The sequence below is a fragment of the Macrobrachium nipponense genome, chromosome 3 (assembly GCF_015104395.2).
Source record: "Macrobrachium nipponense isolate FS-2020 chromosome 3, ASM1510439v2, whole genome shotgun sequence".
Taxonomy (NCBI): domain Eukaryota; kingdom Metazoa; phylum Arthropoda; class Malacostraca; order Decapoda; family Palaemonidae; genus Macrobrachium; species Macrobrachium nipponense.
In genome coordinates, this window is record NC_087202.1 from 80,416,847 (window position 1) to 80,429,615 (window position 12,769).

The window sequence follows — 12,769 nt, forward strand, 5'->3', positions numbered from 1 at the left end:
TCTTCTCATATCACACAAATCTCAAATTTGAAAAAACCAGCATATTCAGGGGGAATTTATTGTGTGAAGACACAAGTTTTGTTATCATCTTGGTGTCTAAAATGATGCAAAATCCGATAAGTAAAAACAAGTACAAGAATTATATGCTCCTCTCCACTTTTACTGTTGTAATTCCTTTGTGTTCATCTTATTGATTTCAGGTAATCGTGATTTAGTTGTACAATTAATGCCGAATCGTTTAGTATGACAGAAACGTTCCTATCTTCTGCAAAACGTGAGATAAATGAAGAAATAAAACCATATTGCTTGTTTTCTAAGCTGCAGACGAAAATGAGAGACTGAGCGAGCCGCTTACCTCCCGGTACCAGCCAATCAGAGGCCGCCAAACAAACGTCTCTTAGGCCTCGTCCACACGACCGAGCTTTGCTCGACTAAATTTGTTCGATGTGACGTCAGAAGCGGAGAAACCGCGGCAAAGTTCTGACTTTTCTCGCTGTTTCTCCGCTTCTGACGTCACATCGGACAAAGTTCGTCGACCAAAGCTCGACCGTGTGGACGGGGCCTTAGGCACAGGGCTCACCCAAGAATCTACCTTAAGTGAATCAGTTATAGTAAATACAAATTGTCCTTAAAGCTCTTAAATTAAATCCTCTGAGTTTACAGCAATACTTGGCACAATGAAATCAACACAGCCATGCATATTAAGATCAAACCTTGGTTACTCTACAACCCGTGGGGGGTTAGTGCCGTCGGTGCACCTCACGTGGTGTACTGTAGTCATCACTAATGGTTCTTTGCAGCGTCCCATCAGCCCCTAGCTGCAACCTCTTCCACGCCTTTCTCTGTAGCTCCGCTCATATTCTCTTTCTTCCATCTGACTTTCCATCCTCTCTGACAATTGTTTCATAGTACAACTGCTTTGAGGTTTTCCTCCTTACATCTCTCAAACCTTCTACTGTTAATTTCCCTATCAGCGCTGATAACTCATAGGTCCCAGCGCTTGGCCTTTAGCCTAAATTCTATATTCTATTCTTGGTCAACTCTACATACTTTGGTGAAGTTCACCTTAATCCTGAGAGTATCAAATCAAATTTAAAATGTAGGCTATTGTCATTTTTTCAAAAATGCAGAATCCCTTTTTTTTTTTTTTTTTTTTTTAGAATGTAGTTGAGTTGAGTTGAATATAGAATTTAGGCCAAAGGGCAAGCACTGGGACCTATGAGTTCATTCAGGGCTGAAGTGGAAATTGACAATGAAAGGTTTGAAAGGTGTAACAGGAGGAAAAGCAGTTGCAGTATGAATCAAGTGTTAGGAAAGGGTGGAAAGTAAGATGATGAAAGAGGATACGAAAGGAGGTAGAATAAAAGGAACGAAAGTGGTTGCAGTTAGGGGGCGAAGGCACTATGCAAAGAACCTTAAGTAATGCCTACAATGCACCGTATGAGTTCCACTGACGGCATTACCTCCCTGGGGATTTCAAGAATGTAGAAATTCTGCCTTATAACTCCGAAATTTGACTTAATTTTTCCCAATCTCTCCGTAGGTTATCCTGTCGCACAACTTGCCTTCGCCACTCAAATCCGAATTGCCTGCAAATATGAAACAGGTGAAAGGCGCAGTGAAAGCTTCCAGCGACGGATTCACTCTCATCGACGGGACATTTGTAGAGGCCGATTTCATCCTTTATTGCACCGGTTAGCACAGCAGGTTTTTGTGTTCTTGGACGCAGTATCTTTCGTAATTCTAAGTTTGTTCGAATGACGACGAATTCTGGTGTTATCAAAACGAGTACGATTTGAAATTAAAACTTCTACTTTTAATTATATATAGTAATGATAATTTTGGTTAAAAGAAAAAAAAAATCCTCGCTTACTACGAGGTGCTAGTACTAAACACTGTATGGTGCTAAATGTGAAGAAGACGGCCGCACGAAGATATCGTTTATTGATATAATTTGTATACCACACAATATAGAATTGGGTGTGTATAATACTTTGATCCCCGAGGGGCTAGCACTAGACACGGCGTCCCGGGGAGCTTCGACCATGTTTAGTACTAACACCTCGGAGTAGGTAACGCGTAGATGACAAGCCAAAGTAGCGAGCCATTCAAAGTTTGTTTGAATGACAAACTCATTATATCAAAATGAGTATGCTTTGAAATGAAAACGTCTGCCTTAAATATAGTAGTGATAATTCTGGTGAATAAATCCACACTGATGTCATTGTCAATATATGTTTAAGAACATGTATAGTACTACGAGAGCTTTCGAGAACTTGCTCCGATCATCGTCTTATCAATCAGATAGTTAAGTTTTCAAACGTTTTCGTTGTACTTATTTTAGATATATATTTACGATGACATTAGTGTGAGTTTTTTCTCATTTTAGTGACTCGTGATTATGAGTTTTTTTATATAAAATAATGGTAATTATTAATGCATTCATAAGCAAGCAATCTCGCTTATAAATACGGTAAATGATTTAAACTTCGGACCTACCATCTTCTAGGCCGACATGAAAATATGTATATGTATATGTAGATATATATATGTATATATATATATATATATATATATATATATATATATACTATATATATATATATATATATATATATATATATAGTATATATATATATATATATATAATATATATATATATATATATATATATATATATATATATATATATATATATCTATATATATATATATTATATATTTTTAAAATTATATACATATATATATAAAATATATATATATATATTATATAGATATATATATATATATATATATATATATATATATATATATATATATATATATATATATATATATACCATATATAATATATATACACCACAGAGGGAACACAAACAAAAAAAGTGAAATAAATATGCTCAGCAGAGCAGTGGTTCTCAACCATTTTTTGGCCCATGCACCCTTTCATCATATGCTAAAATGTCATCGACCCACCCTTCCAAAATTGTCTACCTCCAAAGGTGCATTCCAAATAACATACAACAGAACACAAACACACCAGCATGACCTCTCAGTAGTGCAGACCGATGCGCACAGCGTTTTGTGGGGTCCTAGAGCCAGTTTGAGCCTGCCAATCTGTAGGCACAGTTCCCCCTTGGTTGAGGACCACTGTGACATCTAGCAGGCCTACTGTACCCATGTCTATAATCTATTCCCAACCGAGATTTCCTCCTGGTAACATATTCTTCACCTGACTGCCTTTGAGGAAGAAAATTGAATATGTCTACTCACAGCTAGTGCGGCTGGGAGTGGGTAAAACCATAATTATGTATACAGTAGGCCTAGTATGTTTCCACAATATATTCATGGTTATAATGCTGGCCTAGCAAACCATAGGTCAGGGTTTGAATCCTCAAGGTGGTGGTTTGGCTATTATTATTATTATTATTATTTTTTTTTTTTTTTTTTTTTTTTTTTTTTTTTTTTTTTTTTTTGCTCTATCACAGTCCTCCAATTCGACTGGGTGGTATTTATAGTGTGGGGTTCCGGGTTGCATCCTGCCTCCTTAGGAGTCCATCACTTTTCTTACTATGTGTGCCGTTTCTAGGATCACACTCTTCTGCATTAGTCCTGGAGCTACTTCAGCGTCTAGTTTTTCTAGATTCCTTTTCAGGGATCTTGGGATCGTGCCTAGTGCTCCTATGATTATGGGTACGATTTCCACTGGCATATCCCATATCCTTCTTATTTCTATTTTCAGATCTTGATACTTATCCATTTTTTCCCTCTCTTTCTCTTCAACTCTGGTGTCCCATGGTATTGCGACATCAATGAGTGATACTTTCTTCTTGACTTTGTCGATCAACGTCACGTCTGGTCTGTTTGCACGTATCACCCTATCCGTTCTGATACCATAGTCCCAGAGGATCTTTGCCTGATCGTTTTCTATCACTCCTTCAGTTTGGTGCTCGTACCACTTATTACTGTAAGGTAGCTGATGTTTCTTGCACAGGCTCCAGTGGAGGGCTTTTGCCACTGAATCATGCCTCTTTTTGTACTGCTTCTGTGCAAGTGCCGGGCATTCACTTGCTATGTGGTTTATGGTTTCATTTTTCGTATTGCACTTCCTACATATGGGAGAGATGTTATTTCCGTCTATCGTTCTTTGAACATATCTGGTTCTTAGGGCCTGATCTTGTGCCGCTGTTATCATTCCTTCAGTTTCCTTCTTTAGCTCTCCCCTCTGTAGCCATTGCCAATTGTCATCGCTGGCTAGTTCTTTAGTCTGTCTCATGTATTGTCCGTGCATTGGTTTGTTGTGCCAGTCCTCTGTTCTGTCTGTCTTTCTCCTGTCTCTGTATATTTGTGGGTCTTCGTCTACTTTTATTAGTCCTTCTTCCCATGCACTCTTGAGCCACTCATCTTCACTGGTTTTCAGATATTGCCCCAGTGCTCTGTTTTCGATGTTGACGCAGTCCTCTATACTTAGTAGTCCTCTCCCTCCTTCCTTTCGTGTTATGTATAGTCTGTCCGTATTTGCTCTTGGGTGTAGTGCTTTGTGTATTGTCATATGTTTCCTGGTTTTCTGATCTATGCTGCGGAGTTCTGCCTTCGTCCATTCCACTATTCCTGCGCTGTATCTGATTACTGGCACTGCCCATGTGTTTATGGCTTTTATCATATTTCCGGCGTTGAGTTTTGACTTGAGTATCGCCTTGAGTCTCTGCATATATCCTTTCCTGATCGTGTCCTTCATCTCTTGGTGTTTTATATCCCCTCCTTCCATTATTCCCAGGTATTTGTATCCTGTCTCATCTATGTGTTTGATGTTGCTCCCATCTGGTAGCTTTATCCCTTCAGTTCTTGTTACTTTGCCTTTTTGTATGTTGACTAAGGCGCATTTTTCTATTCCAAACACCATCCTGATGTCCCCAGATACAATCCTTACAGTCTGGATTAGGGTATCTATTTCCTTGATGCTCTTACCATACAGCTTGATGTCGTCCATGAACATCAGATGGTTGATTCTGTTGCCTCTTTTCTTGAGTTGGTACCCGGCATCCATCTTCTGTAGTACTTTTGTCATGGGAATCATGGCTACTACGAAGAGTAGTGGGGACAGTGAGTCGCCCTGGAAGATCCCTCTCCTGATATTAACCTCTGCTAGTCTTATTCCAGAGCTTGTAAGTGTTGTATTCCAGTTGCGCATTGTATTTTTGAGGAAGCTGATGGTGTTTTCCTCTGCCCCATATATTTTCAGGCATTCTATTAGCCATGTGTGTGGTATCATGTCGAAGGCTTTCTTATAGTCTATCCATGCCATGCTTATTATTATTATTATTATTATTATTATTATTATTATTATTATTATTATTATTATTATTATTATTATTATTATTATTATTATTATTATTATTATTATTATTATTAAATCCATTTTTACACAGCTGCAACTAAGAAAATAATTCAATGTACCCTTATTTCCATCAGGTTATCATTATTCCTTCCCCTTCCTGGACGATGACTGTGGTATCCAGATCGAGAATAACCAAGTCAGACCTCTCTACAAACATCTCATCAACGCCAAAATGCCCTCCATGGCATTTCTAGGAGTTCCCTTCCAAATATGCCCCTTCCCATTCTTTGACTTCCAGGTGAGTGTTGGTATCATGACTGAATTAAAAGGTCTAATAGTATTAAGTAATCTGTTTTACTATAGTAGATTCACATCAACCGTGCATTTTGTGTCTAGGCCCGTCCCTTACGACGCTCCTGATTGGCTGTTGATATGCCAATCACGGGGGCTGAAAACTCAGTCTCTCTCGGGAGTTCATATGGGTAGGATCTATGTCCCACCTCTACCTGAGGGATACGTCTTTCAAAAGTATACCTCAGGAGAGGTGGAACATACATCCTACCCATGTGAACTCTCGAAAAGACTGAGTGTCTCCTGCCCTGTGATTGGCTTATCAACAGCTAATCAGGAGCGTTGTAAGGGACTGGCCTAGACATCAAAAGCACGGTTGATGTGAATCTACAATAGTTATGTCACTTGCTTGACATGAAAGAGCAACTTAACTCTGAAAATTAACAAACGTAAAAAAAAAACTGACACGTATATCAGTCCAGAAAAGCATTCATTGTAAAATTAAGGTTTCCAGAATAGAAAAAAAAAATCTACATAAAACACTTTCCCATTCTTTCCAGTCACGCTTCTTCATGAAAGTCATGACGGGGGAACTAGCCCTTCCAGACAAAAGCCAGATGGAGGCCGAAATTGAAGATGAAAGAGAAGGGAGACTAAGCAGCGGCGTCCCTTCCAAGCACTTCCACAACATGAGCACGACGCAGTGGCAGTACGCGAAAGACATGTCGGTTCTGGCAGACTTGGAGTACACCGATCCTGTCATCGAGAAGCTCTTCACCTATGTCAGACAGACGAGAAATCAGACGCTGCAGACTTACAAACAGGCGAGATACGTCATCACGGGACCGGAAACGTTCGAGAGCTGTTAAGAATTAAAAGACCTGTTGTTTCTGATGAAGTCGGCATAGTATGCTGGTTTGTTTCTTGCTCTTGGGGCAGTTGATTGGTACTAGGCCTATAGCAAGATCCCCTAAAGCATTCGACAGGTATTAGGCCTATAGCAAAAACCCCCTAGAGCATTCGATAGATACTAGGCCTATAGCAAGATCCCCTAGAGCATTCTATAGGTACTAGGCCTATTGCAATATCCCCTAGAGCAGTCGATAGGTACTAGACCTATAATGTTTCACTCAAATACAAACCAGGAATAAGCCGCCTCAGGCATTCTCGAGAATATTTTAACCCCAGCTACTGTAGCCAAGCATCAGCTTTCAAAGAAAATTTCACTGCATTTCTCTAGTGTTGAAAAGTACAAAACATCCCAAGGCATGGATCATCCGAGCTTCAAAGGTCTTTTGTCAAGTGGTCCAATGATTTTTTTTTTTTACAATTATTTATGAAATATGCAAAACGTTTTGTTCTGTCGGACTCATATGAGAAACATCATAGTCGTCTTCATGTTACAATGAGCGTTGTCATAATTTTTCTAGCCTGCATATGATAATGTTTTAAATATATATGTATATCACTGTACTAAAATACAAATCTCCCAAAACTACCTAATTATTAATAAATAAATAATTTTCAGTTATTCAGTTTTGAAATTATTAAATGATTGTTTCGAAATCCTATTTTGAAAAAAGTGAAATGGTCCAACTTATAGGCAGCATTGTGCCATAAAGCTCACGAAAATCAAAGGCCATGATTTGTTCGGAATTAGCCACGGAATTAGACTAATACATTCATTACTTACTATACACGATTATGCATTAACAAACATGATGCATATTGACACCTTTTTTTTTTCTTTCTTTAACAAGCAAGGAAAGTTTCCACCTTCAATTTTCCCCAACTCTGAACAGAATTCCCACCGTGGATTGAAACCTATGAAAGTTCATCTTATATTTGATTGGCTTTCGTGAAGTGTACGACTACGTGGAAACGTTTTGAAATTGAATAACTGTGCATTCGGGGTGCTACTTTGGCGTACCTACTCACATACACCGAGGTGCTAGTACAAAACATGGCGGAATTTCCTTGGGACTCTGTGTTTAGTACCACTCAACCATACCTAAGAAAGGTGCGAGTAGAAAACAGGGCAAAATTTCCTTGGGACACGGGAGTTTCGTACCATTCACCTATTCCTAATAAAGGTGCTCCGAGGTGCTAGAACAAAACAGGGCGGAATTTCCTTGGGACTCGGTGTTTAATACCACTCAACTATACCTAGGAAAGGTGCTCCGATAGCTAGTACTAAACATGACGAAAGCTCCTTGGGACGCCGTGTTTAGTACTAGGCCCTCGGGGATCAAAGTATTATATACACCCACTTCTATATTGTGTGGTCAGTAAGTTATATTTAATAAACGATGTCTTCGTGCGGCAGTCTGCTTTACAGTTACAATACGCATTCAGTACTACATCGGAGTAGGTGACGCGTGCCAAAGTAGCATTAAATTCAGAGCCTTGGTACTATATGGCTATCGAAAAGTGTCACTTCCACCAAAAGTTTCATCAGCCGTTATTAATAATGAGAATTTAAAATGAGATCATTATCATTATAAACTAGTACTAGTAGTAGCAGTATTACCAGACCAATCACTCCCAACATTCAACCGAACTTATTCACTTAACTCCTACAGGAACCAGCCACTTCATTTCTTCCACGACCACGCTGACAGCCTTAAAGCTCACACTTTTACCCTAAAGTGGTGTTTAATATAGCTTCCTAATTCTTTTAAATAACACTCCATTACTTGCCTGGATCATTTACGCTACCATCCACTCATTTTCTTCTTCAGTAATGAAAGTGACCAACTTCTGCTTCTTTAATGGTAGTGTACAGTAGATGTTGAACGTATAATCAGATATTCACATTATATATATATATATATATATATATATATATATATATATATATATATAATATATATAATGATACAAGGCACAGGGAACTACTCCAAGCAACATAGTCAGAGGAAGACGGACGAAAACCACACATCACTAGGCTGTCTTTTTTATTATTTTGCCGACGTTTCGTAATTGTTTACAGAATTACATCTTCTGGGCTGCACATAAGAAAAGATAAAAACATAAAAAAAGTTAAAAGTATAGTCTAAAAGTTCATTTAAAATACATTAGAGTAAAAATGAAATCGATAAAAATAAAAACACAACCAACCTAGAGGTGAGACAGCAAGGAACTAAATGGAAGGAAACCACCACAGTACGAACTTATGCTAAATACAATTGACTCGCAGAAGTATGGGTGTTTAATGATGGTACGAGTTGTTTTATAAACAACGACTCAAGGATTGTTAACTCTTGTGGTTTGGTAGTATGGCCGATTACACTGAAATCTTTGTTGTCAATGTAGGTTTTACATTGTTTTGCATGGTTCCTGATATTGGAGTGCTCTGGGTTTGAGATTCTGCTCCCCGTGCGGAAACTGATTCCCCGATGTGAATCGATGCGCACCTTAAGTAGCCGACTGGTGGATCCCACGTAAATCCCTGAAATACATTTAGGGCAAGTATATTTGTAGATGACACCAGAAGACATATAAGGACACAGCTGATCTTTAATCTTAAACAAGGAGCCTATATTAAGAGGATTTTTGGGAATTAATTTGACTGATATGGCTGGGAAATGGTCATGAATCATTTGCGTGAATCTCTTTTGAAAGGTTAGGTCATGGATATATGGAAAGGTTGCATAGAAACTCATTTTTGGTACAGTTGGAACGTCAGGTTTTCTAGAGAAATGTCTATTTAGTAATTTATTTAATTTTCTATATACTAACCTAGGTGGTAAAACAGTTACCTTTAAAGAAATTAACTAGAAATAGAATCTCATTGTAAAAGGCATTCCAGTTAGATGAGAGGACTAGTGCTCTATTAAGGAGGGTAAAAATGGAATTAACCTTAAAATTAAAATAACAGCTACGAATGTTCCAGTTGGTGAGACCATTGATTTGATTCTTGACAAGCTATTTCCCGATCCTGAGTCCACTTTTAGTAATTTTAACCGAACGCTTTTTAAAACACTTCTTGAACTGGCAGTGCTGGACACTGCTTTTGTTTTTAACGGTAAACTTTTTAAACAAGTAGATGGCATGGCCATGGGTTCCCCCCTTGGCCCTACGTTCGCGAATATCTTTATGTGCTCCCTGGAGGAGCGTATGCTCGACGATTGCCCTCTAAGATTCCATCCTCTCTTTTATTCTAGGTTTATTGATGATACGTTTGCTCTCTTCAAGGGTGAATACGAGGCTGACCTGTTCCTCGACTACGTAAATACACTTCACCCGAACATGAAATTTACCATAGAGGAGAACTGTTTCCCACCTAGGTTAGTATATAGAAAATTAAATAAATTACTAAATAGACATTTCTCTAGAAAACCTGACGTTCCAACTGTACCAAAAATGAGTTTCTATGCAACCTTTCCATATATCCATGACCTAACCTTTCAAAAGAGATTCACGCAAATGATTCATGACCATTTCCCAGCCATATCAGTCAAATTAATTCCCAAAAATCCTCTTAATATAGGCTCCTTGTTTAAGATTAAAGATCAGCTGTGTCCTTATATGTCTTCTGGTGTCATCTACAAATATACTTGCCCTAAATGTATTTCAGGGATTTACGTGGGATCCACCAGTCGGCTACTTAAGGTGCGCATCGATTCACATCGGGGAATCAGTTTCCGCACGGGGAGCAGAATCTCAAACCCAGAGCACTCCAATATCAGGAACCATGCAAAACAATGTAAAACCTACATTGACAACAAAGATTTCAGTGTAATTGGCCATACTACCAAACCACAAGAGTTAACAATCCTTGAGTCGTTGTTTATAAAACAACTCGTACCATCATTAAACACCCATACTTCTGCGAGTCAATTGTATTTAGCATAAGTTCGTACTGTGGTGGTTTCCTTCCATTTAGTTCCTTGCTGTCTCACCTCTAGGTTGGTTGTGTTTTTATTTTTATCGATTTCATTTTTACTCTAATGTATTTTAAATGAACTTTTAGACTATACTTTTAACTTTTTTATGTTTTTATCTTTTCTTATGTGCAGCCCAGAAGATGTAATTCTGTAAACAATTACGAAACGTCGGCAAAATAATAAAAAAGACAGCCTAGTGATGTGTGGTTTTCGTCCGTCTTCCTCTGACTAATATATATAATATATATATATATAATATATATATATATATATATATATATAATATATATATATATATATATATATATATATATATATATATATATATATATATATATATATATATATATATATATATATATATATATATATATATATATATATGTGTGTGTGTGTATATATATATTATATATAGTATATATATATAAATATATATATATACATGTATAGTATATATATATATATATATATATATATATATATACATTATATATATATATATCATATAATATATATATACATTATATATATATTTATATATATAATGTATATATACATATGTACATTATATATATATAATGTATATATACATATATACATTATATATATATATATAGAGAGAGAGAGAGAGAGAGAGAGAGAGGCTTCTACATATATGTCAACTCTGAAAGTCGTAAAAAAAACTTATGGGGTATGAATAAGGGGGTTATTACTCCCTTAGAAACAGCTTTCGAATTTCGGTTTTTTACTAAAACTTCCCTGGGGAGGAGAGGAGTCTATGGTAAAAATGTCATAGTCTCTGTGTGCATAAGTTTTCCGTTGGACGAGTGGACTTCGCGCTCGGCTACCAATCTGGTGGTCCGAGTTAGATTCTCGGCTCGGCCAACGCGAAATCAGAGGAATTTATTTCTGGTGATAGAAATTCATTTCTCGATGTAATGTGGTTCGGATCCCACAATAAGCTGTAGGTCCCGTTGCTAGGTAACCAATTGGTTCCTAGCCACGTTAAAATATCTCATCCTTCGGGCCAGCTCTAGGAGAGCTGTTAGGCAGCTCAGTGGTCTGGTAAAACTAAGATAAACTTTTATTTGTGTGCATAACGAGAAAAAGAAATGGGCGTGGGCAGGACATGTAATGAGAATGTCAGATAATAGATGAACGAAAAGAATAACAGAATGGGTCCTTAGAGATTGCAAACGAAGAAGCAGGGGAAGGAAGAGAAGGCGATGGATTGACGAGCTCAGAAAATGTGCGGGTATAGAATGGCATAGAAAGACCATAAACAGACGGGAGTGGAAGGGCATAAATACTATATATATACATATATTATAGAAGATATATATATATATATATATATATACATTACTATATATACTATACTTATATATATAATATATATATATATATATATATATCATACTATATATATACACTACTAATATATATCTATATATATATATATATATCATATATATATATATAGTAAAACTTAATTTCTGTCAGTTTGTTTGTTTGCTCGTTATACACAATAAGACTATGAAATTTTTAACCATTGACTCCTCTCGTCCCCAGGAAGGATTTAGTCAAAATCCGAAATTCGAAAGCCGTTTCTAAGAGGGCCATAATCCCCCTTTTCATACACCCTCATGGGAATGGGAGAAGGGGGGGTCATAGCCTACATACCCCAACCTTGATAGGAGTAGGTGGCACAGCTTCCCCCTTTGGGAATTAGGGCACAAAGGGTCAAAGACTGGCCAATATGGATAACTACCTACTGGAGAGCAGCATTGAAGTCTCCAGGGATATGGATAACAACTTACTAGAGAGCAGTAATGAAATCTCTAGGAATGTGGATAACTACTTACTAGAGAGCGGCATTGAAGTTTCCAGGGCTATAGATAACTATATACTGGAGATCAGCATTGAAATCTCAAAGAATATGGATAACTATTTACTGGAGAGCAGCATTGAAGTCTCCAGGTATACGGACAACAACTTACTGGAGAGCAATTATGAAATCTCCAGGAATATGAATAAGTATTTACTGGAGGGTAGCATTGAAATCTCCAGGAATATGGATAACTACTTACTGGAGAGCAGCGTTGAAATCTCCAGGAATATGCATAACTACTTAGTGAAGAGCAGCATTGCAACTTCCAGGTATAATGATAACTATTTACTGAAGAGCAGCATTAAAATCTTCAGGTATAATGATAACTACATAGTGGAGAGCAGCATTGAAATCTCCAGGT

The 12,769-nt window shown here is 37.3% G+C and overlaps 1 protein-coding gene across 1 annotated transcript in view; it reads left to right on the forward strand.

The window, feature by feature from the left end:
- LOC135221839 (uncharacterized) overlaps positions 1-7,163 on the forward strand; it is a 29,163-nt gene extending 22,000 nt beyond the window's left edge. Inside the window, exons 6-8 of the mRNA XM_064259753.1 lie at positions 1,544-1,694; positions 5,472-5,635; positions 6,189-7,163. Of these exons, the coding sequence (XP_064115823.1) occupies positions 1,544-1,694; positions 5,472-5,635; positions 6,189-6,497 (624 nt within the window). The 3' untranslated portion in view covers positions 6,498-7,163. The remainder of the gene's footprint in view (positions 1-1,543; positions 1,695-5,471; positions 5,636-6,188) is intronic.
- Positions 7,164-12,769: the final 5,606 nt, after the last annotated feature.